Source organism: Colossoma macropomum, unplaced genomic scaffold, assembly GCF_904425465.1.
Source record: "Colossoma macropomum unplaced genomic scaffold, Colossoma_macropomum, whole genome shotgun sequence".
NCBI classification, from domain to species: domain Eukaryota; kingdom Metazoa; phylum Chordata; class Actinopteri; order Characiformes; family Serrasalmidae; genus Colossoma; species Colossoma macropomum.
The window spans coordinates 6655132-6681944 of record NW_023494790.1 but is presented as its reverse complement, the minus strand read 5'-3'; the positions used below and the strand labels follow the sequence as shown (position 1 = coordinate 6681944).

General features: G+C 40.1%; 2 protein-coding genes across 2 annotated transcripts in view; one reads left to right on the top strand and one right to left on the bottom strand.

The window, feature by feature from the left end:
• The first annotated feature begins 810 nt into the window (after nt 1–810).
• Nucleotides 811–21024, top strand: grem2b (gremlin 2, DAN family BMP antagonist b). Its single transcript, XM_036571990.1, has 2 exons — nt 811–985; nt 20234–21024. The coding sequence occupies exon 2, from the start codon at nt 20235–20237 to the stop codon at nt 20733–20735; it is 501 nt and encodes a 166-aa protein (XP_036427883.1). The 5' UTR covers nt 811–985; nt 20234; the 3' UTR covers nt 20736–21024.
• Nucleotides 21025–23022: 1998 nt separating this feature from the next.
• fmn2b (formin 2b) overlaps nt 23023–26813 on the bottom strand; it is a 132015-nt gene continuing 128224 nt past the window's right edge. The window contains exon 19 of the mRNA XM_036571989.1: nt 23023–24290. Within this exon, the coding sequence (XP_036427882.1) occupies nt 24264–24290 (27 nt within the window). The 3' untranslated portion in view covers nt 23023–24263. The remainder of the gene's footprint in view (nt 24291–26813) is intronic.

The following is a 26813-nucleotide window of genomic DNA, read 5'->3' as shown; positions in this document are numbered from 1 at the left end:
CCAACAACTAGAGGTATCACTCCAGTGACCTGAGGGGTGTCACGCAAGTGACTTAAGGGGTACCACCCCAGCGACTTGAGCGGTACCACCCCAAAATCATCTCCAATGCAATTCAAGTGTTCAAAATTTAATGCTTTACAAATCTATCATAAATCTAGAATAAATTACGAATCTTCCAAGTCTGGTCAGATTGCAAGTTTTGTTGATGTTTTTTAAGTGAAAATAAGTTATCACATTATCTGTAGTGGACACATTTCTGCTCATTTTAATGCATACTTGCTGATTAGTTGCTGAATTAAAGAAAAAAGTGTGTTCCCTGTGGAGAATGTGTTAACTCATTTTTACTTATTTTACAACTTGATAGTAATCTAATTAATATAAGCTAGTAGTTAGATTGGGGTGTTCAAACTTTTGCACACAACGAAGTATTTTTCCACCCCAGGTTCAATGTGTGTAAATGAGTCACTGATGAGCAAGTCTATGTGTGCAAAGTAATAGAAGGCAAGAATGCAAAAAAAAAAAATGAAGGAGTTAGAAGTGGGTGTGTCAGAGAGAGAGGGAGAGAGGGAGAGAGACTTGGCCTGATTTTGTTTGGTGATCGGAGCCAATAGAAATCCTGCGGTTTGATAAGATCCACATGCGGGTGGACGGAGAAGAGCCAGAAACAAGAGTTCAAACCCAGCAGGCAGACACACATTCACATCCAGGCAGAGAGAAGAAGAAGAAGAAGAAGAAGTAGAGTGACAGACAGACAGACCAGCTTCCCACACTGAGCAATAAAGAAAACCAACTCAGCTAACTCCTGGACACTGCAGAGCAACAGGAGCGAAGGCTTCAAGTCTGGAGACGCATCTTCACACACCTCCGTCCATGGGCATCAGCGCAGCTTTATCTCCACGATCCTCACACAGACACACTCCATACCTCTCACCCTGACCGCCTCTGGAATACACACACACACTGAGCTGGACCATTCAGACGAGAGGTGAGTGCTCTTCATCTGTGGACTCTGCTCCTCATTCTCACCTTCCTTACTTTCACTGGGCTTTAGCTTTTCTCTGAGCTGAGCTTGAAGAAGAGAATTTGACCAGTGTCCAGTCTCTGATGCTGCTGTGTGAATATGTCTGTAAATGTGTGTTATTTCTCCAAGATGTTGTTTCTCAAAGGCAGCATGAGAATTCACTCATTTAGAGGTCAGCTTAGTATCAGTCATGTTCAGTTTATTTCAATTGTTAACCTCTTCAGTTGAAATCCCAGGCTTATTACATCCTAAAGCTTATTATACAGTAACTACATGGGCTACAATGCAAACTCGCTGTTATTCCTAAGTTATAGAACTATAACGTAACCATTTAGGCTCATAGGTGCTGGCTATTTAGGGGTTAATTCATTCTTTAGTAATGGGATTGTGTTATAAATAAACATTTAAATATCTTATTCACTTCATCATTATGCTTCATAACAGTGTTACAAATGAAACAAATGGCTGTCACTTTAGTTTAAAGCCCTTTACGTCAATACAATGTCAATTACTTTACTCAATGCTTATGCATGTGTTATGAAGTGGCATTATTATTAGGTTATAGAAGTGGCTAATGTAAGTATATGATATTCACTTCATTATTGATGGAAATATGATATTCACTTCATTATTAAAGCTTTATAACAGTGTTACAAATAGAACAAATGGCTGTCACTTTAGCTTGAGGCCCTTTATGTCAACACAGTGTCATTTGCATCTTGCAGTTAATGGCAAAAGCTATTTTTAAATACTTAAGTGTTGCTTTATAAATTTGCGATTCAATGCTTATCCAAGTGTTATAAAATGACTTTAAATATAATTTTTAGTATGTTATAGAAATGTATAGTACAATCTTGGACCCTCCAGTAGATCCTAACCCCTGAAGGGGTTAAATAAATATTTTGTGATATGAGCGACTTAACAAAAAAGTAAAAAATAAAATAATGATTAAAAAAAATAATAAAACAAATAAAACCAAGTATAACCTACGACCTACAACTGCTATGGATCTGCTTTCCATAGATAGATAGATAGATAGATGGATGGTCATGAGTGAGCAGATATATTTATATATTTGGTAATGCTTATTTGAAGGCTACCTCCATAGAGAATTCATAACACATGTACAATGGTCAAATAATATGTTATAAAGCATTCCTTGAAAATGTATGAACAGCTTATGCCCTTTAATAGCAAGAGGTGGTGTTCACTTAACTAGACCTTCATAACCTCATGGTAATGCTTCATAACTGTTTTAGAAATGGAATTAATGACTTCATAAAAACTCAAGTATTGCTTTATAAATATATTATTCAGCGCTTATGCATGTGTTATAGGGTGTACTTAGCCTTTAAATAAATTATAGCCATATACTTTTAGAACTGCTGTGAAAATTTCAGCTTTTCTCCTCCCAGGTCAGTTTGGAGTTAGAGGTGAGTGTGTGTGTGTTTGTGGAGGGGGACATTTCTGCTCAGACTGTGAAGGGTGTAAAGGGTTAATGATCCGATTAACGGTTTCTTTGGTGGGGTCGGGGACTGCTCCACCTTGCACTGTTGGGCAAAGAGGATTTGCCAGGCCTGTAAATCTGCGGTTTTGATTCTGTTTTCATCAAACGTCAGCCGACCTGCCCAGAAAACACGTAAATTTCTCTCTCTCACGAGAGCCGGACCACCAGCCAGACAATCTGAGCAGTGTTAAAAGTGACTCTCTTAGAGAGATACATCACATAGACAGGTTTTTATGCAATACTGGCCAGGCACACTCTCACACTCAGCTCTGTGGAACTTTACACAGCGTTCGAACTGTCGAGTCATCAGGAGGTTAATAAAGTGAAACGAACACTTCAGAGGGAATCTGAATGAGTCCGGCTTCTGATTCAAAGCGAGATGGGACTGAACTGATAGAAAACAAAAACAGTGATGGGATGATTTCATTTTCTTAGTGCTTCACGTTTCCACTGTACACAAACTATGCAGCCTACAGTTTATATGATCCCTTATGGAGCAGATCTGTAATGATACTACAGACATTTCTACAGGAATTCTATAACAATCTTACAGTACATGGGGAGAATTATTGAAGTGCACTACAGGACATGCCAATTTCTGAACATTTGGGGGCACCAAGTGGCCTCCAACTTGGGGGCTCACTGGTGCAAATTTAGGGTGGGGTGGGGTGGGGGGGGGGCATCCCCTGCACTTTCAAAAATTATGCAAGACAATTTCAATTATTATATAGCTGTTAATAACAGTTTAAAACTCTACGTACACCTCATGTTTTGTTTAGCTATAGTCAGCAAATGAAAAGAATCACTAACCTGTTCTGGAATCACTTTCAACACTTCTTTTCTGTGCCATGATTGTTTGTTGACTTTTGCCATAACAGTTATTATTAGTAATTCATTTTCCTACTTAAAAAAATTCACATCTATTACTATCTGCAATTCGCACAAAAATATTTACGGCAACATGCAGACAACAAAAATGCCACTTTATTAGGCAAAAAACTGAATTCCTTTACTTAATACATTGATATTACTATTAATACATGATATTATTAATCTGTTTAATAATATTACTTGTTTTACTACTTTAATATTGTTATATTAAGCATGAGATCTCATTATGAAGTCTATTTGTAGGTGTATTTTGTTTACACAGCTTTGCATTAGAGTTGCTGTATATAAGCTTTAGCTACATGATATTGGTCCCCCTAACTCATCTGACAAAATTTGCACCCCTGTGGGGGCTCCATGCCTCACCTTTGCCAATTATATTAATTTGTATGTAATAATAGATTAATTCATTCATGATAAAGAATGACTGTACTTTTTTGAGAAATAGTATTAAATACATTTTAAAGAGTACTCCAGGCCCTGTGGTGGCTTGAGGGTCCTAGGCCATTGCTTATGCTGCTTATAGCCTTAAATGGCCCTGCAACAGGATAATATACAGGTATTATAGATTACTATAATCCAGTACTATAGGAATGTTATAAAAGGTGGAATTATTGTAGATTATTATAGAAGTGTTATTTAGCACTATAGTTATTTTATTTGTAAGGGAAGTTAGCATTACTGTGAAAACTGAAGGATGTTTAACTGACTGTACTGCAGCACTGGACTCTGTTCTGACTCATTTCAGCTCAGTATGTTGAATTTTTGGGCAACAAATTTTATTCATGGCTGAAACTACACAGACAACCAGAGCACTGACAGTATTAACGGAGTTAAAACGGTGCTGGTAATGCAGAAATGTTAGAACAGAACAGTTCGAGCACTTAGTACAGTACAGCGAGTTTGTGGATTTAGATTAGATCTAAATTAGATTACTGTAACACACACGCCGCTCTGTGAGTAGTGTGTAAACAGTAGGCAGGGAGAGGGGGAAGAAAGGCGGCTATTGGAGGCCTGTAGAGTGGGAGCATGTTTAGAGTGGAGCGTGGTTGGTTAATACAGCTCTTTTACAGCTGTGATTAAATCTGTATCACAGAGCGAAGGGAGTTAATGAGGAGTTTTATGGTGATGTGTGTCACTGGCTGAAAAGCTGGCTGTAGGCTTTGTACAGTGCTGCCAAAACACAGCTTTTTAGCTCCAGTAGAGTGAGATTAGCCCTGTGGACCAACTACTGTGGTCAGAAACTAGCACAGCTGGACATAAGGTGATCAAAAGTGTCAGATGTATTTTAAGCACAAACATTTCATAAGTGATATACATCAGATATTAGGGGACACCTTGCATTTAATTTGAGTTCTTCTTGTTGATACTTTTAAATAAAGGAAGAAAAGAATGTTCTATCAGCATTAAACATCTATATATGTTTAATGCTGATTTTATATATATATATATATATATATATATATATATATATATATATATATATATATAGTGTATATAATGTATATAATTACAGTACTGTGCTAAACTCAGAGAGCAACCCACATTTATTTAATTTCCAGCCAAAACTGTACAACATTAAGCCGTTATGTTGGTCAGGTTTTAACAGCATGACATTGCAAATTGACAAAGAAAACATGCTCAATTATACTGAAAATATTTAAAAAAGCTAAGTGTCCCCAAACTTTGGATGGGCAGTACAAGTCCAAATGAACTCAGTGTTCAATGTTAATAATAATCATACCCAGTCATAGTCCAGTACATACTCGTTTTATCAATAACACTGACACAGAAAGCATTTTCAAACTATTTCGAGGTGGTGCATCATTTATTGGATCGTTCAGCGTCCAACCTGGCTTGTGCAGGTTTGGTGGAATGTGGAGTTTTATGGTTGAAAAAACTAAAGTTTTACACCTTTAACACACACTCAGCAGTGTGTATTACTATGACTGAGTGTTTGCTGCTGACTCCACCTAACTCAACCTTAAACACAGCAACCAAAGGTTTATAAAAGAAAAAGAGAAACTAAACTAACAGAAAACTTCTTATGAAGAGCGGCCACATTTCCCACAATCCACAATTGTCCTCACAACATCCAAAGATGAGCCACTACATCCACAGGTGTCCCCACGACATCCACAATTGTCCCCACAACATCCATAATTGTCTCCTTAGCATCCACAATTGTCCCCTCAACATCTACAAATGTTCCAACATCAACAAGTGTCCCCACAACATTCACAATTGTCCCCTCAACATCCAAAGATGTCCCTACAGTGCCCACAGTTTTCCCCTCAACATCCACAACTGTCCCCACAACATCCACAATTGTCCCCTCCACATCCACAAATGCCTCCTCAATGCATCCAATTTTTTTCCCAACATCCATAGATGTCCCCAAACTGTTCTTGCATCCATCATCAGGGGCAGATCTGGTACCCATAAAGAGCTAATTGCGCACACATAATTACAGGCAGTGTCTAAAAGGTGCTCTCAATTCGTAAAGGCACAGCTGACCTGATTTACTCCTTACAAAAGTGCTAGAAGCTTCAGGATCCAGCGTCTATTCTTCTCTGCTAGTTTTACCTTTGTCTTTTTTGTGGCAAAAGCTAAAGACAGTTTTAAATCAAGACAGTTGGTACACCATAATTTGAAAGTTCTGAATCACTTTTAGGTGTGAAGTTATCTGCATGCTACAGCATTGATCTCAGGAAGTCTGTCTAAATGCATTTCCCCCTAAGCTCAGCTAAGGCTGCAAAAAATCAGACTGAAGGAGCAAAACAACCCCTGTTGAACCAAGCCTGAATCTACAGTCAGTTAATTCAGTGCTTTCCAACCTTGGTCCTGGATATTTTGGTGCATTTCCTTCTCTAACACACCCAATCTAACTAATCTGCTGATTAATCAAGTGCTTCCTGAGTTGGGGGTGTATTAAACCAGGAAAACACCAAAATGTCCAGATTAGGGTTGGAAACCACCACTGCCTTTACTGACTGGTCTCCGGCCCAGGAAGACTGACTGATGTGACCAGGGGTGAGCATGAATGTGATGAGATGAAAGTGGTCAAAGGTCCCTCACAGTGCATGAGAGGGAACTCCAGTAGGACACTAAACATTGAAAGTACTTCTTACATCCACCCTTCGGTCTTTATTACTTCTACTATTACAAACCTTTTTAGGTTTGTCACCTTACAAACTTCATGACCACCACACCACAGGCATAGCAGCATCAACCCTTAATATAACCCAAACTACCACCATCATGCTCAGCAAACCAGCACTATTAATATTGTTATTAATGTGATGTGAGTTTGGAAGGAGTTCATAGGGAATGTCTAATGTCAGCAAGTGTGATATATTATTAAATGAATAGTTTCTCCATTTTTCAGAAAGAACGATCACACCTCACACCCTCTTCTATTGGCTCAGTTAAATGGTTAGGATGTAAACAAAGCCATTCAAAGTAATTTGATGTTAAATGCTCCATTCTAGAAAAACGTACTGTGTCAGAATTATTCAGTGGTGGTGATAGGAACCAGACATCTGAAGAGTGTAATACTTTCAAAAGCTCCCTCACAGGAAGTAATTTAATGAAATGCTTAAGTTAAAATTTTGGCCTAAAACGTTTTATTTTGCCATCTTTACCATTCCACATAAAACCTCAGAAGACGTGTAGGTTCACTGGTGGTTTTGGATGATAAAATGGCTATCATTGCATTGTGACTCCTGGTCCCTATCACTACCACTGTAAAGAAGTTTCTCTACAGTCATCCGTTTTACACCAAACCACTCTGAATGACATCTCCATGATTTAAATATGCAGAACTTTGGACAAAAAAAACACTGGAATTCCTCTTTATCATCTTCATGTTGGAAACACTTAACATGTATAACAGAATCAAGACAGCCAGGACTTTAACAGGTAGTTACTTCAACCTCTTATTGAGTTGTATTATGTATGTTTGTGGCTGATATTTTGGTATTTGATTGATGTTAAAAGAGAACTCCAATTCCTGCTGATTTAGTGGTTGAGATGTACACAGAGTCATTCTGAATGCTTTGATGTGAAATGGTTCATCGTAGGGAAACTTACTGACTCAGATTTCTTTACAGTGGTGGTTGATAGAAACCAGGGGTCACCATGTCTACAACACAAATATAGCCATTTTATTTATTATCCAAAGCCACCAATGAACCTACTTATAACTTCTAAGTAACATTTATGGTAAAGTAGTGGTAAAACTGAAAAAAAAAAGCTTTCTTTGGGTGCTATTTTGGCAAAAGTCCATAATTCCACCATGAATAGCTTTAAAAATATAAGCTTCTCAAAACTATTATAAAAAATGTCTCAGACGTGTGTTTGTAACTTTATAACTTTACAATCATCAATAATGGGGGGAGCAATTAACATTAAACTCCTAAGCTATTTCATTTACATCACCACCACTGTGAACAATTGTGACTATAAATTTCTCTAGAATGAAGGATTTCATGTCAAACATTTATATTTATGTTGCTTGTTTGTTCCAAATGACTTTGCAGATCCTTATCAATTAATAATGCAGAAATTTTGAAAAAAAAGGGTGGAATTCCCCTTTCAGAGGTCAGCAGAGATTTGGCAGTGCCAGGTTATACTGAGGGAAAAGTAAACAGGAGTTCAGAGACCCAGTGTTAAGATATTTTGAAACAGCTTCTGTGTCATTTTGGCCAGATATGTAGCCACTTGCCATTGACTGGTCTCAGCAATAAGCACAGTGACAGTCACCAGAGCAGAAATCCTGTCCAGTCATGTCCAGTAAATCACTTCTACTCTTCAGCCTCTCCATCTCTCAGTTTCACTTTTCTCTTTGCTTTTTCATCTCACTCAGTCTCCAAACTGTCCCTCTATACGATTTTAATCAAAGACAAAGAGCCTGACTAATTACTGATTAGCTTCAAAGTCTGTGGATACTTGTGTCTCCTTTTCTAACTCTTTCTTAGCATGTGTAGTACTCAGAATCAGACCTTGAGCACCAGGATTCAGACTTCAACTCTTACAAACTCAGAATCAGAATCGTTGCTTTAGAGAGGGAAAACATATTTCTAGACTTTGAAGACATGCTGCAAAGTACCCCACTACAAAATATTCTGTTTAAATGGCAGGTTATGGGACTGTAGGGAACATGTTTAGAGCATATCAGGCTCTAGATATGCTTGATGAGGTTCCTGTTCTCGACCTTCAGGCCCTGAGTGTGAGAGAGAGAGAGAGAGAGAGGAGAGAGCTAACTTTAGACTGTATTTAACTTTCCACACTGGTGGTTTACCTAGTGTGATAAACCACAGGGCACCTTCACCACAGCAAAACACACACACACACACACACACACACACACACAGAGGCGGCCTCAGTAGAACAAACATTTGAATATATGTGTGTGTGTGTGTGTGTATATATATATATATATATATATATATCTATATATATATATATATATATATATACACACACACACACTTACATAGTATAATACTTCAATGCGAGCCAGTAGCACGATGCTACACTATGAGGCATATAAAATCAAGCACATACTCATCCAATCTTAATCATAGACAAACACTGGCAGTGTCTTTAAATGCGGTGCTGTCATAAGATGCCACATTTGCCACAAGTCAGTTCATGAAATTTCTGTCCTGGATAACTGTAAGTGCTATTATTGTGAAATGGAAGCATCTAACAAAAACTCCGCCACAAAGTGGTAGACCATGCAAACTCACAGAGTTGGGCCGCTGAGTGTTGAAGCAACATCAGCTTCAGGAAATGGGTCTGCATCGTTGAGCAGCTGCACACAAGCCTAAGATCACTATATGTAATGCCAAGTGTCTGCTGGGGAGGTGTACGCTGTAACTGGACTCTAAAGCAGTGGAAACTTGTTCACTGAAGTTAACACTGCTTCAGTGTTAATGCTAAATGCTACCTACCAGAATGTATAGTGCCAACAGTAAAGTTTGGTGGAGGAAATCTGGAGGAAAGAGAGGAGGCTGGTAGGGATCCAAAGGCAACAAATGTAAATATGGCATTTTTCTGCGAATTTTAGTACAAATTTGTATTTACATGATATTGGAGATAAAAATACATAAATAAAGCAAAATATAAAATGTGCCATACATTTTTATGCAAATGTTTAGGGATACTAAATGACATGTATTGCTGATTTTCTAATCAATAATAAGTCAACATAACCTCCGCAGAGAACACACCTCTGCACAGTTACTGTTCATTTGTGACATTTAACATATTTTGGGGAGGGAAAACGTTGGGGGGAGGGGCATAAAATGTGGCCTGCTCACGTTATGCCACATTATACCCCCTCAATATTTTGAACTGGGCTAAGAAATACAAATTGTGCACAAAAAACTTAAAAAACTTAAAATATATATATAGGTATAGTAACACTGACGTGGCGGTGGTGTGTTAGTGTGTGTTGTGCTGGTCTGAGTGGATGGACACGGTAGTGCAGCTGGAGTTTTTAAACACTGTCCACTCACTGTCCACTCTATTAGACACTCCTACCTTGTTAGTCCACCTTGTAGATGTAAAGTCAAAGACAGTAGCTCATCTGCTGCTGCACAGTTTGTGTTGGTCATCCTGCAGTCCTTCATCAGTGATCACAGGACGCTGCCCACAGGACGCTGTTGGCTGGATAGTTTTGGTTGGTGGACTGTTCTCAGTCCAGCAGCGACACTGAGGTGTTTAAAAGCTCCGGCAGCACTGCTGTGTCTGATCCACTCATACCAGCACAACACACACTAACACACCACCACCACCACCACATCGGTGTCACTGGAGCGCTGAGAATGATCCACCACCCGAATAATACCTGCTCTCTGTGGTGGTCCTGAGCATTGAAGAACAGGGTGAGATGTGGGCTAACAAAGTATGCAGAGAAACAGATGGACTACAGTCTGTAACTGTAGAACTACAAAGTGCACCTATATAGTAAGTGGAGCTGATAAAATGGACAATGAGTGTAGATACAAGGTGTTCCTAATAGAGTGCTCTGTGAGCGTATACATACACATATACATACATAATAGTGTTCTAGATAAATTTTTCTCTGTAAAACACATAAGCCAGGCATGTATGAGTGTGTATGTCTTCAGGAGGTACATATGCATTTCTCAGTCTTTGCAGAACCAGTACTCTCTCAGCTGGTGGCAATTATGGTAAGGAGTGTGTGTGTGTGTGTGTGTGTGTGTGTGTAGGGGGTTATGGGAGTTGTTCTGGGGGTGACAGGGGTGTGTGTTGTGGTTGCATGCCAATGCCCCAACAGCCTGAGGCATCCTGAGTCTAGTCCCATCTACTGTGTAACATTAACACACCTCACGCTTATTTTCATAGCAAATAAACTGGAATCCATGCCAATTTCAGAAATGTCCCAGCTATGATTGAGCGTTTGATAATATACTATTAATTTGAGGCCTGTCTGTGCTGGTGTACTATTTACAGAAATAACTCTGGAGAGCATGTGTTGCATTTTTTGAGAGGAGAAGGCATGTTGGCTTTCAAAACCGCACTATTATCTCGAAACAAGCAATGGTGAAATATGTAGGTCTGTCCTTACCCCAAACACCAATACGGGAAAACAGTTTAACAACTCTTGCCTCTGTTTTTGTTGTTCTTCCATTGGTTGATTTTGGGAAGTGAGTCAGTGAGGAATTCATAAATGTTTTAGAACGTGTGTGCCCGGGGTTATTATTTATTTCCGTTCACTTTGACAAGAAATATCGCAGAGACTCCTCGCTGCTTCAGGCTGACTTGCTGACCTGGGCCTTATCAGTGCAGTAGTATGGATTTAAGTAGCAGTGAACAAAATGCCCGTATCTACCTAAGCGCGGATCAAACAGAGTAAAGCCTCTGGACACGGATAACTGATGACTCTCAGGCAGCGAGAGGGACAGAGCTAAGCCCTGCGTAAGAGCCGGCTGAGGCGCAGGGGTCAGGAACCAGCAGTGTCAGCCATTTTAGGGAGAAAGCGGAGGGCGTGACCTTTCCAGGGGGGTGGAGGAGAAGGGGCAGCAGCCTAGGGAGGGGGACGGAGTATACGAAAGATTTATAACATACTCAGAATGCACATTAGCTTTTCACTTTAAATTGGACATTTAGACAGAATTATAATTTGTACTGTGGTTTAGAACAGGACTCAGAGAAATGATTGGCATGTGTTTGCAGTTCTTTCCAAACATTTTGCAATAATACATAACTTTCCAAAAGTTTGGGGTGAAGCCCATTCTCATTGGGATCAGGAGTAAAAATATCCTGCGCTGTCCTTTTCTCCTTTTCAGTTTCTGGCAGCAGTATGTCACAATTTCGACTTAGTATTTTGAAATAATTACTTTTTTTCTCAAATCAAGTCTTGAGAAGTTATGTGAAAAATAATGGCTTATTTAAAAAATAAATAAATAAAAATAAATAAATAAAGACTTAAAATGTCAAAACCAGGACTTAACTTTATGATTTTAATCTCGAGAATTCTGACATACTATGCCACAACAGTAAATTATTTATTCATTATTTTAAGATAATGAGTCAGCTTTTGAGAAAATAAGTCCTTCTTTTGGTCTATTAAGTCAATATTTCACAACAAAAGAAAAATGCTGTCAGGGTTTTCAAAACAACTAATAATTTAGTCATTATTTCAGTATAATAAGTAAAAATTTGAGAAAATAAAGAAATATTTTGACTAATTTCAAATTTCAATAAAACAGGGATTTAAAATCTTGACAGCACAAGTCATTATTTCAAGATAAGGACCTTTTTTACACTTTTGACATAATTACTGAAAAGTCATTATTTCAACATATTGAATTTTGAGAATTCATTATTTTTTAATGTATTATGTAGACATATTTTTTTATTTTTTTTTGCTGCCAGTAACTATAAAGGACAGGCAAGGATTCTCCTTTACTCAACAGGAATGAGCTTCCACAGGAATCAATGTTTTCATTTAAACATTAAAATAACTAGTAATCTTTAAACAAAAGGTAAGAAACGTTAGATGCATCCAGGATAATGAATGCTGTGTACTAATCTGAGAAGCTGTGAGAAACGAATATCCAACATGCCTTGTATTTCAGAGAGATCAAATCTAAAGGCAGATTTTTGTTTTAGACACGCTTCTTATGAATTCCAAACTTCCGAACTGTAGTGTACAAAGACGGTTTCCTCAACGTAACGAGTGCTCGTATTTCAAACAGATTCTGTTATGACATATCTCAGTCTTCATCCTCGCTAAAAGCAGGCTCGGATTTTCACCATGAATAACCTTTGAACGTCCCCAACTACTTGACAGTGTGGCTCTACTTTTGGCTGTTCTTTCATTCCTTCCCCAAAATGTGTTTGTTTTTAATAATCTGACACTCTCCTTCGTGGTATGTGACCATTTTCAACAAAGTAAGCCAAGATTTCGTCAACTCTAACCGCATCAGACTTTCACGATTAGGTCAAAACAAGACACAATTCAAATGTTTTTTTTTCCACAGTTGTTTTGGAGATGTAGGTGCAGACGTAGCGAGGAGAGAATTAGAGGAAAACTGACCCTGAAGGCCGATCTGAAACCAGCTTCCCTTCTCTTCTGTCCCTCCTAATGACTGCTTTCACGTAACAGGGAAAAACGTGTCTCAGGTCAGGTAGACTGGGACAAAATCTACAGTTCATTCATTAAACCTGACCTGACCTGCAGCTACTATCCAAGCCACAAAGCCTGATCTGGAGTCAGTCTTACCTTCCTTATTATGCATTCTTAAACTTTGTGAGTTAGCTGACCCCTGAACCACTTATCCAGGGTCACAAATTCATTACCTTAAATGGGCCATTTATGGAAAACCCAATTTGTGTTGTTTTTTTGGAATAAGATTTTGACTTACTGTCAAAACACTTCAATTTTCCAAAGTACTGTTTCCTCCTCAATCCATAAAGTCCATGTATGGAAACTAAGTGGAAAATCTGCCTGATTGGATTCACTGTGTTTTTACCATGTCATGAGAAACAATATATCCACCTATTCAGTCCACAGCAGTTCAGCCCCACCCACTCACACTGAAGTTATAAGGAGTGTTTCAGCCCATACTCCTTTTTGAATGAGGCACAATAGAGGGCAGCCAATCAGAACAGAGCTCAGTTACACTTAGTCTAAAACCCAATTGGAGATGGATTAGTTTTCCAGGGAAGGTCTGGTAATGTAAGTTGTAAAGGATTTGACTGACCGATTCGTACAGGATAAAGTATCTGTGTAATGTGCGCCATAGCCTGGACATTCACTTCAGCGTTAAGATTAGAATTAAACAGATCCAATCAAACACAAACTTTCAGTATATACCAGATAGAACAGCATCCTGTAAGAGGAACCTTCAGGTATTTAATTTCATTCTCCTTCTAATTAGCCCATCACCTAAAATGTGTACAATTATAGACCTGTTTTGAAGTTGAGGATAAAGGAACTGTACTAAGAGCTCCATTTCAGGAGTTAGCCTCACGTCCCTCACCCAAAAACAGCAGTGCCGATGTGTATTACATTACCGAGAGGTGGATTCAAGCCGCACTACTGACGGAGCTCCAAGTTTAATGAATTCTAGATGGTTAATCGCTCTGGAATTACGACTCTGACATGGCAGATTCATACTGAACTAAAAGCATGGATCTTATTGGTAATCAATCAAATTACAGCACCTCCCCAGATAAAACTAATCCAGCTCAAATAGGACTTTAAAAGCACAGTAACAAAGGCAGCCTATTTCATTTTTAGAGACAGAGGTTGGAAAACTGTCATGGAAAAATGGAGTTGGGGGTAACGTGCTACATAGCTATGCATTACAGTACTGTAATTTACGTTTCATGTAACAAAGAAGCCCTGTGATGGACTGGCGACCTGTCCAGGGTGTTTCCTGCCTTCCACCCAAGGACCGCTGGGATAGGCCCCAGCATCCCCTGCGACCCAGGAGAATAAGCGGCTTAGATGTGTTTGTGACAGGACTGATATGCCTGAATTTCACTTTATGAGATTTTATTCATAAAGATTTTCTTTCAAGGCAGCTGTTTTTTGCCTGTTCGTTCTGGCTAGTTTCTTTTTTTTTTTTAGAATAGCATCAGCAACAACAGATTGTCTTTTTCAAAGCAAAGTCAAAGATAGTGGCTGGCATACACACACAGACACCATCTAAACCGCTTATCCTTCTGGGTTGCCTATCCCAGCAGTCATTGGGCAGAAGGCAGAATACACCCTGGACAGGTCACCAGTCCATCGCAGGGCAGACAGACAGACATACACATTCACCCTTAGGGGCAATTTAGCATGTCCATTTGGCCTGACTGCATGTTTTTGGACTGTGGGAGGAAACCCACGCAGACACAGGGAGAACATGCAAACTCCACACAGAAATGACCCTGGTCACCCAGCCGGGAATCGAACCCAGGCCCTTCTTGCTGTGAGGCGACAGCGCTACCCCCTGTGCCATCATGCTGAAAGATAGTGGCATACTTTTAAAATGATGTTTACTGTGATCGGTTATCTCTTGGGTGAAAGGAATACTGGGTTTCCGGTTGGTACAGAATTAAACAGTATGGGTTTGAGAGAGTAATTTAGAAGAAACGTAATGAGATTCCTTAGAATTTCCTAGTAAAAGTTATCACTACTCTCAAACTGTAATGGGATTAGTAATTTGTAATGGATGCCCAAGACTTGAATTATGAATTATGCCTTTGTTTAGGTTTTTGGGTGTTTGTGTCTTTAGTTCCCAAACCCGCACAAGTCATACATCGACTTTGGGGAGGGGGGGAACAAAACACACACACACACACACACACACACACACACACACAAAATGTAAAATATGGAGCATATTGCAGACAAGTCCTGCTTTTCCAAAGCATGTCCACTACACCTAATTTGGATACCCAAACCATGGTGATGAGAGGGGGACTGGAGGAGGAGTGGAAAAAGAGGAAGACGGATTGGGGGCTTGTCCTCTTTCGGTCAGACGAGCTCTCCGAGCACCTTCCTTCTCCAGAATCAGCCGTGGCTGCAGAGTGAGATATACGAGGAGCCTCCGCCGAGGCCCTGGTGTCAAAGCTAAACGGCTAGAGGCCGAGACATTTATCATCTTTTGTGCAAACATCCACGGCCTGCCAGACCGCAGACTCGAAACCAGCTACTTATTTTGACAACAGTTAAGAGCTCCTCTGAACCGCTCGTCTGAAGAAGAACTGCAGTTATGTGGGGTTAACCGGAAAGTCAGCCTTTAGAACGAACGAGGAAAAACACAGTCATGCTAGAGTGACGCCAGCCGACAACAGCAGAGCGTATTTTTCTGCCAACAAATCAATTGTGAAGCAGGAGGGTTCAAAGATCTGAGTACTGAACATGGAGTTGCAGAGAAACCAATGTAGCCAGTGCTCAGCGATGGGCAGAATTTACTCCACTTGAAAGCGAGGGAGATGATCCTTTAATTCTCTCATGAAACGAAGCATATTTTATAAACATTTCTTTTTTCGGGGACTGAGTCACCCGTCGTTTAATACGGAGCTGCCACATCTGCTGCAAAGATGTCCGCGTGATTGACAGATAGCTTTCTCTCGTGACTGAGCGGTAATCATCCTTAGCCGCCATCTCTTTGGTCCTCTTGCCCATGGACAAAGTGACAAATTAAGCTTAATCTGTGTCTTCCTGTCCTCTCAGGAAACAATATGAAACTCGTGGAACAGCTCAGAGGGTCGGTTTGACCCCTAGAAAACACTGCTAGACCTTGCAAACATGACAGGGGGGCTGGGGAGGGGTAACTCCAACTTTAGAGGGAAATTTGGGGCCCAAGCACTGGTGTAAATGAGCGAGTGGGAGAGAGATTTTCCTAAATGAATTAACTTGGCACCAGTTCTGACCACAGACATACCCCAATCATAACCCAGAGCCTCCTCTGTGAATGTTTACATATTCCTTGCGTTTGTCACGGGTATTCCAAGCAGGAGGGCTAATCATTGTTTTCTTTTTTTTCCAGGAGAAATCAGACTCAGTGAAATCAACTTCCTTTTCTCTTCACTCTTGCTTAAACTTCCCGCGCTGATTAATGAAGATGTTTATTTTAAAGACGTTCTTTAAACTGACAAATTAGCCGGCACCAGTAATGGCTCAATTAAGTTAATTTCGTCCTCATATGACATTCATTTCCTGTTTCTCTCTAAAAAAGCAAATAGCATATCCTATAGATGAAAATCTGTAGCTGGAGCAGAATTTTGCTTCGGAAATGAAGTAAAATCCTAATGGGTTTGATTGCTGTTTGGCAGAATTGTTGCTCGTAACAAAATTCATCATTGAAAAACCCAAATGTAAGTTAAAAATGGAGCATAATGACAGTGCAAAGCTGCTCAAATGATACTAAATGAGAAATTTGTTTTAAGAAGTTTGATCAACTCAGACAGGGATCATGATGAAGCTTCAGCACTTCAAAACCCATCAATCGCAGTTGAGGTTAACAGTGGTCAACACCTTTCACTGCTAGCTTTAGACAGGCTATGATTCATTTGCACAAGTGCAAGGATTAAAATGATGTTTGACAAAACAGCCAATCGTGTGAAACACGAGGTTTTTTGTAGAAAGTAAAAATTCATAACAAACCTCAGGAGAATAAACAGTGGCAGTGGAGACTATGTTTCCCCTGCTAAAAAACAAGACTTTGAGTTTGCACTGATTGGCAGGGACACAGGAAGGTGTTCAAATTGAGCTGCTGAAATTTTAAGCAGTACATTTGTTCTGTGAACAGTAACATCAAGCAAAATCGTTTGTCTTTTTTCATTTGTTTTCTTTTTGGATAATATACATCAAACAGAGCCTGTTATGATGTGGTGAAAGACAATAACACACCCACATAACTGACATATCAAACTGCTGATGCACCATGATTTCTCTGTCCTTTCTTTATACTTCTGGACAAACCTTATGCAAATGAGTTGAGTTGGCGCCCAATCAGACTGTTGACGTGTGCAGCAGTAACCAATTCAAACCCACAGTCACACACTCAAATACACTCCGAGTGGGTGATACTGGCTAATAATAATAATAAAAAAAAGGATGTATTCAAAGTGCAGGGCATAAAAAATGGAATTAAGTTTAAACAATATTAGGCTGCTTTGGGGCTCTGAACGCCTATAGCTCCGCACACATTTTCCCTCTTTGCACCTCAAATTCTGTAGTAGCCCTAAAGTGGCTAGGAGGGGGTGAGGGAAGCAATTTGGCTCACTTTTATGAAAATACATTGTTAATGTAAACAGTGCAGCTACTACAGGTGTTAAAAATATATGAAAACAACCAGATATAGGTCTTTACTGCAATCAAATTAGTTTCAAATCTTTATGTATTTAACAGTTACCTGAAATCTGGGGGTGCTGCTGCACCCTCAGCACCCCTCCACCTTCTCTCATCCCTGATGATTGGTCAACGAGCTGATCCAAGCTTAAACTGCCCTGGAGAAGTCCAGCATAAGTTGTCATGGTGATCTATTCCTAAAGCAATCCACTGGCAGAAGATTAGTAATTTAGGGTTATCTTGAACTAATCCTGAAATTAGTTGGTCAATTCCAGCTCAGGTCACTTTAAGTTCAGCACTACTCAGCAACCTCAACTACTTCCTCTCTATTAATAATTTTCCTTTCACAGGGTTTTTAGCTGCACGTAACATCTTAAGGCTGTCTGTGTTGGTGTTAAAAACCATATTAATGCCAGTGCAAGTACTTTGCCAAACATTAGGCCGCACAACATTATGCTAACTTTAGGTCATGACAAGCATTACTGAAGTCTGTTTCAAACTCAACAAGCAACCCAGTGCACCACTGATTTAACTCTTAAAGGCTTAGCAAATTGCTAGTAGGTTACATTAGGATTGTGAGCATTGTGAGTGTCTGACCAACATTGGCTAAAGCCTTGGGTATAATCTCTGTAGTTTAAAACTGAACTGAAAATCTCCAGGTGGTTGGGAGTTGTGCGAAATGCCATGGCTAGATGGCTAGCATTACTGACTTGTACATTAGCATAAGGCTGTGGCTAACACAAAACAGGACAAGTGTGAGTTTCCCATTACTCCCTCAAACCCAGACAGGTTGCACTCATACTGAGGAATGATCTGGTAGGATACTTACTTCACTAACAGCAAATGACAAGCACTAAGTTAGCAAAATGCCATCTATAGCAATAATCAAAGTTAATCAAAGAATGAACCTCTAGTACAAGAAGCACCAACCTTGCCTGAGATCCTTGCCTGTTATGCTCCAGTCCTGGAGGCTGAACTGCATAGGTTTTGCTTACTCCACTACACCTGATTCAGGTCAAGAAGGATTTTTTTGCTAGCTAATGACATGATTTGGTGTAGGTGGAGAACCTTGATAATGTAGTAAAAACAAAATCCCGACTGACTTCTCTACTCTGCTGCACCTAATTCAACTCATTACTTAATTACAAAGCTCTTGATTAGCGTAACTGTGTTTGAGCAGGGAAATCATGAAACCTTTGAGGGCGGTAGGTCCTCTAGAGTTTGAGGTCATGGCTAACTTTAATTACTACACAGCTGACATTCTAATCCTTATTAAGGTAAGGACGTATGGCACTGAGCTCATTTAGACTGGCAACTTAGATCAAGGACATGCTCTGCCTGCTGAGCTTAGCTAAAAACCTATTAGCACATAGGTTCCCAGTTCTACTCCTGAGAACCCACTGTTACATAAAATGCTGGAGTGTCTATGAGCAGGAAAAACAAACGTCTTGGAACCCAAGACTGTGACTGGGAACTACAGCAAATATAGATCAACAATTAGCAACAATGATCTATCACACCTGGTCTTGCTAATCAAGAAACGTATGAATATTACAAGGTGGTTAAATTTGCAGGATGGTACATGTTGAGGAGCATGGCTGGACTCTGATACATAACAACGGAAACCATACAGGCCAGAGGTCTTCAAATCCAGACCTTTAACACAGTTTCCGGGGGGCAAATTTTGCAGTCAATGGTAGGTATGACACGCTGTGGTCAGTCAGTTACATGAACATTTGAGCTACCTACCAGGGACTACAAAATCCAGGACCGGAAACTAGATAGGTATTAGTGGGTACTGCTGGCCTCCACACAGCAGACTGGGGTTTGATTTCCCCACCTGGGCAAACACAGCCCACTATACCAATAAGAGTACTTGGGCAAGACTCCTAATCCTATGTCGCCTACATTAAAAGGTGGTTAGATTTGGATAGATGGTGGTAAGATCTGTTTCAAGAGTAAACTCTAAGTTGTTCAGGACAAGAATGTCTGCCAAACGCATAGATTCAAAGACCTCTGATATTGACCTCCTTTGGCAACAACTTACGGCCTTTATTTATACCTTGAAGCCTTTCTGTCTTTCCTCTCCACTTCTTCTTTTGAAATCCCGTTCTGTTATGTGACTGAATGATTAGATTCTTCTTTTTGTAGGATTATTCGGCAGCACTTCTAAATCCAGTCCAGAGGCCCCCAGCTGAGGGTTCTTCTCAAGCTCCCAATTAATCTGTGCAAGTCTGGCAAGACAACTGTGGCCCTTGACTTCCAGATTCCAGCATGTTCGGACCTGAAATAGAACTAAAATATGGTCTGCACAGGGGCATCCCATGGTCTGGATTGTAAATGTCAGTGGGAAATTTGGAGTGCTAATGCTGTTGTAACCCTGTCCCTCCACTTTAACGCAGAAAGCGTTGATTAATTAGTTGGAGAAGGGTTAGGATTCGAAAACCATGTGCTAATGTTGGTCTGTCCCTTTTCTTCTGTTTCTCAGGATGTGTTGTAAGCTGCTATTGTGGGTCCTGCTGGCCGCTGTCCTATGTGCTGTGTCCGAGTCCCGGAAAAACCGCCCTCAAGGCTCCATCCCCTCGCCGTACAAAACCAGCTCCAACACCTCGGACCGCCGTGGGCGCAAACAAGAAGTGCTGGCCTCTAGTCAGGAAGCTCTGGTGGTGACAGAGAGGAAGTACCTGAAGAGCGACTGGTGCAAGACGCAGCCCCTGCGGCAGACCGTCAGCCATGAGGGCTGCCAGAGCCGCACCATCATTAACCGCTTCTGCTACGGCCAGTGCAACTCCTTCTACATCCCACGCCACGTCAAAAAGGAGCAGGAGAGCTTCCAGTCCTGCGCCTTCTGCCGGCCACACCGGTTCACCACACTCACTGTGGAGCTGGACTGCCCTGACCTGCAGCCTCCATTCAGGCACCGAAAGATCCAGCGTGTCAAGCAGTGCCGGTGTATTTCTGTTAGTGTGGCTGAATCTGGCAAGCAATGAGACTGATAGACCACGGGGCCAGCTTGGAACACAATATACACTATATGATAAACTATTTGATTTATAGATTTTGATACTTCATATAGGCAGTGATTCCAGAGCTGCTAATCTATTTTGAGACCACATCATAGAACTTTTTTTTGGCATACCCTCCATTTCTTGTTGTGTAAAGTTTGCATCTCAAGACTGAGACTTTCTGAAAGAACACAAAGAATCAGCTCATCCTGAAAAATGTTTTCCAAAAAAAGAAGGAAAACAGAATAACGCTTCTCTCTCAAACTGCTGTTAAACACTTCGCCGCACGTTCACGGACAGAAGTGTCACCAGAAGGTACAAAAGCTGCCGAAAAGAGAAGAGCACTGTGCCAATGTGTCCGAACTGGGTGGCAGCAGGTCTAAATAGAGAAGCTGGCAACGGACGACATTTGAGTTTCCCTATCTAACATAATCCAACGTCACACTGCTAAATGTTAGCAGTATATACACACTGCCAAAACTGCAGACTTTCCTTGCCAGTATTCTGAGCGGAGAGACTATTTGTGCTGCTGGACTGTCAATCCCAAAACGAGTGGGAACAGAGACTTGAACAATCATGCTGCTTGCAGTGACTTCAAATTATGCCTTATTCAATGAATATGACGTGTATTACTAGGCTGAGTATAATAGAGATTATATATAAAACTATGGTACACCAAAATGTATATATCTAGAGAAAGAAATGAACTCTATTAAATCTATTTCAAATAGAATCATGTCTGTGTCTTACACAATGAACAACATTATGGGGGCCTGGTGGATATTTATGCTATAGTAAATACACCAATCTGTATGTGATCTCTTGCTAAACATCTAATTGTTCCTAATTTGCATTCAGAGCCATTGTTAATTAGTATTTTTACACATTACTAGAAGTATTTTACTACAGAAGTCGTATAAGTTTTGAATCCAACATGGAAATTCTTAATGCTACTACTGCTGCTGCTGAACCACACTCCTGATGACATTTTCAGTGTTAATTTACATTTACAGTGTTATTTTACTGAAGGGCAGTGTTTATAAGGCTACATGACCCCTATATAAACTTTTTAAAACCGATAAACATACGTAAGCATTTATAAAGGTTTATTCCAGCATCAGTTGTCAGGATGGCTGCTTCCGTCAACTTTAAGGTTGACATAACACCTACACTAAATGGCCAAAAGTATGTGGACACCCTTCCTGATTATTGTGTTCAGGTGTTTAAGCCACACTCATTGCTAACAGGTGTATAAAATCAAGCACATAGCCATGCAGTCTCCACAGTCAAACACTGACAGTAGAATGGGTCATACTGATCAGCTCAGTGACTTTAAACGTGGCACTGTCATAGGACAACCATTGCCACAAGTCACTGTGAAATTTCTGCCCTGCTAGATCAACTGTAAGTGCTATTATTGTGAAATGGAAGTGTCAAGGAGCACCAACAGTTCAGCCAGGAGGTGGTAGACCACACAAACTCAGAGTGGGGGCCACGGAGTGCTGAGGTGCTCATTACAGGGATTACTGCCTCTGGTAGCAACATCAGCACAAGAGCTGTGCACCAGGAGCTTCATGAAATGTGTTTTCATGGAAGAGCAGCTGCACACGAGCCAAATATCACTATGCACAATACCAAGCGTTGGCTGGAGTGGTGTAAAGCATGCTATCACTGGACTCTGGAGCAGTGAAATGTGTTCTTTGGAGTGAAAAATGATGCCACACTATCTGGCGGTCTGATGGACCCATCCGTTTCGTGGACGGCAGGAGAACGCTACCTACCAGAAAGCAGTTTTAACATGCTAACGTTTAATGCCGTAAAATGCTAGGACTGCACTTAATTTAATCAAAAATCTGTTACTTGACACAGGTGTTAGGTCAGCTTGACAAAAGCAGCCTTTATGACAACTGACTGCTGCTGGAATAAGCCTTTGTGGAGGTTTATGACAGGACAGTTGACATGAAAGCATTTCCAAAACTCATACAAATTTAAAAAATGTTAGGGGTCACCTTTCATAGCTAATATCTTCATTTTGCAAACTCAGATTTACATATTTTCTCTTTAAAAGACTCAAATCAATGAGGTAATTTATTTATCCCTTTATTTTACATAAATTACACTATTTCCAAAAAACAAACAAAAACATACGAACAATTATTGCACGTGGGCAGAACCTTCTCGCTCCAGATCCAGAGTGATTGACACTTTAAACACATACATGCTGAGACAGGGGAGGAAAAATAAAAAAATAAACAAGAATATCTTACATAAAGATGTTAATACTACTTTACATTAGATAAAATAATGGCATTTTTAAATACATTTTAAGCAATCAAGTCAAGTATTGTACGTTGCGATTAAAAAAAACCCAAAATTCTATCGAATGTTTTTCTGCCATGATAGCGTCGGTTAAACAGACAGAACTGCCGCCTCAGGCTTCAGTCTTTAGCCTTAATACCCCCAGTTTGCTGGAGAAGGAAGAACACAATGCATGTATATCATCACTTTCTCCCATAGCAACATTCAACAAGTGGTTCACCAGCTCCACACAATCTGAGAGGGTTTCCACTCGACTGCTGTTTGAAAATTCTTTTGTTGTACTGCATCCTGCACAATATTCCTGGTCAGCATGTTTTCTGAGTAGTACTTTGCTAAGAAGCCTTATGGAAGGGTTTGGAAGTGTTTAAGTAAGCCACTGAAATCAAAATCTTCCTGTAATCAACATCAGCTTTAAATCATGGATTTAAGAAAAGCCTGCAAAGATAATCTAATACTCAGCATGATGAAAGCCTCCGCCGAATCCTGCTTTTGGTTTTAAAACGAGGGAAGAGGGAAAAAAAAACAGTGAGGAAGAACAGTGAGAAAGGACAGTGGAGACTGGCGTCTTACTTTTAAAAGCTGTGGCTTAGTGTTATCCTGATGGTGAGGGAACCGTGGCGCTGCCCTCACTGCTACCATCTGACCAGCTTGCCTAAAAACAAAAACAGAGCCTCTCTCCACCGTCATACTGCTGGTGATGCGCTGCGCTCGGATAAATTACTGCAGATTTTGAAAAGCCTGGGTAAAAGTGAACACACATACCATCTGCCTCCACTCCCTCTTTGTCAAGCTTCATTTCTTTTCTTGTTTGCCCTTCTTCCTCTTGCTTTCATTGTTTGAATCATGTTTGATCCAATTCGGGTTTACTATACTGCCCTTGAGCTAACAGAACCTGGTTCAAGTGACTGAGGACTCAGTGGCAGATCACATGTGGCTGCAACATCACAGAACATCCAGAAACACTTCCTGTGTACATTTTGCAGATGGAGTAAAGTTTTGAGGGCTGCTACGTTAATCTGTAATCCTGTGTGCGCGAGTGTTGAATACAGAAGTATGAACAGTTAAAACAGTGAAAGCCCGTGTCTGCAGTCCATGCACTCCACCTCAGGCCTGCTGTGTAGGGTTTTTATTTTTTTTTTATATTTCTACATTTGCGATGTTCCTCCAGGATTAAAAAGTCCAGCTTCACCAGGGTTAGATTTTCATGCCCAGCTTCGCTTTCTGTGGAAGATAAAAAAGTACCCGCATCATTAGGGATGTAAATCTCTGATTTGATTACACAAAATCTCAGATTTTACCATGATACATTTAGATTTCTTGTACATTTGAGAATTAACTTTTTTTATTTTTATAATTTTTACCCGATTTTTCTCCCCAATTTAGTCGTCTCCAATTCCACCCGCTAGTTAGGACTCCCCACAATCACACGATGCTATCAACGCTAGGAGGGTGAAGGCTAACACAGGCTTCCTCCAAGACCTGTGAAGCCAACCACCGCTTCTTTTCGAACTGCCGCTCATGCAACGTCACTGGACAGCCGAACGCGCTCGGAGGAAAGCGCCAACCACCAGATCTGTTATATCAGCTAACAGACGCCTGCGCTGACTAGCATTGCGTTGAGTGATGGGGGGAGAGGGAGGGGCCATCCTGCCCACCCAGAGAGAGCGAGGCCAATTGTGCTCTCTCGGACTCCCGGCTACGGATGGCTGTAGCATCACCAGGGATCGAACTCGCGATCTCCTGATGACAGGGCCAACGCTTAGACGGTTGCGCCGCTCGGGAGCCCGAGCTGAGAATTAACTTTTAAAGGTACACTGAATATACAAATGACAAACAGACAACATAAAAATATTGGTCAGTATGGTTCATACTTAGTTTGTTTGCATCAGAGTTCAAGTTTTTGTGACACTATCTTTCATTTGGTTCGGTTGGTTCGGCTAAACTACACAAATTCACACGTTCTTTGATCGGCCAGAAAATTGATGATACAAGACAAGCCCCTATTCTTCTAGTGTCAGTTTAGCTTAAGATCCAAATCCCTATTCATGATCAATTGTATAATCCTACCCATTATATCTGCAAAAAATAGAGATGCTTAATGTCTAGGTGGATCACAATCAGAGTAATAAACAAAGTAAACTTTATTTCTACATCTATAATTGGTTTAATTACACAGTTTAAATTTGTCCAATCTGGTCACTAATGCCTGGTCCAAGCTATCAAAAATAAGTTCTGCAGACCAAGCAATAAAGAAAAAAAAACAAAACAAAAAAAAAAACGATACCACTCGTTTGTCATTATTAGCAGCAGCGTGTCATTTAAGAACAACGAGCGTCTGCGAAAAGTCAGAATTTGAAATATGCAGATAGGCACTGATAAATTGATATAAACTGTTGAATTTCCTTGTTTAATGCAGACTACTATAAAATGTGTTCCCACCAGCAACAAACCGAAACAGGATACACCTGGAAGCGGACCGAGACCTGGACCACGGTTCATTTGTTTAGAATGCACCCACGTACAGGTGGAGTTTTCATAGCAGTCACAATAAACCAACTGAAGAAAACATCTGACTGGCCCACACCGAACACGGTAGGTGTGAAAGCGCTGTTACATTTGAAAATAGTCCCAGTAATTTTTATTTTGGCCAAGAAATGAGAGCACACTGAATATTATAATCTATTGTAACTGATTCCAAAAATCAATGCATCTCAACTTCACATTACTACATTTATATACCCACAGTCCAGCAATGCAGCAACACAAATTCAGCACAGACACCTTTTGCCACATGACCAATCAGTGCTGTGTTTCATCCCAAATAGAAGAAAGCTTATTTTTATGAATCACAGCAGATGGTTTGTTGAGGTGTCTTTACTTTGCATTCAATCAAATATGGCATGCTCAACTTCCATCTATTATTCATAAGGCCTAAAAAATTAAATCATTAATATGTAGATAAAACCATTCAGAGTAGTTTGATGAGAAATCCTCTGTTCTAGAGAAACACGCTGAATCAGAATTATTCACAGCGATGATGATGGGGACCAGACGCCTGAAAAGTGTATTGCCTCTACAAATTACCTCACAAAAAGTTGTGACATGAAATGGTTATGAATGTCCTGCTTGATACTTGAGACATTGTTTTATGACAGCACTGAGAAAAGATTTTGATCCAAAACCTATTTTTAAAATACGGAAATGTGCATGCAGTGTGTTGTAAGGCAAAAACAGTGAAAAAAAAAAAAACAAAAAAACACAAAACAAAACAAAAACAAAACAAATTTCAGATTTACCCATTTTACCATTATTTTTCATATTTTTCACTGGGGGTTTTGCATAGTAAATAAAATGGCTGTATTTGTGTTGCAGACATTCTGACCCCTGGTTCCTATCACCACCTCTGTAAAGCAACACAATGGGTTAGCTTCTCTACAGTGCTACAGTGAACCCTTTCACATCTGAATGACTGAATTATACACAAATTTTGATGATGTGAGTCACTCAATATGTGGCTAAAAAGTGAGTGACGAATTAAAGATGAAACCAAGGTTTTTAATGATTTAAGATGATCGAACAACTACATCAACAGCTGCAAAACAGTTTTAGGGCCTACTAACTTTCTCCCAGGTTTAAACCCAGCTTTAGATACCCATGATTCACATGTGTGCATGAAAGCATGACTTAGGATGCATTCACAAAGACCATTGTAAGACCGAAAATCCAAGACTCAAAGTAAACTTA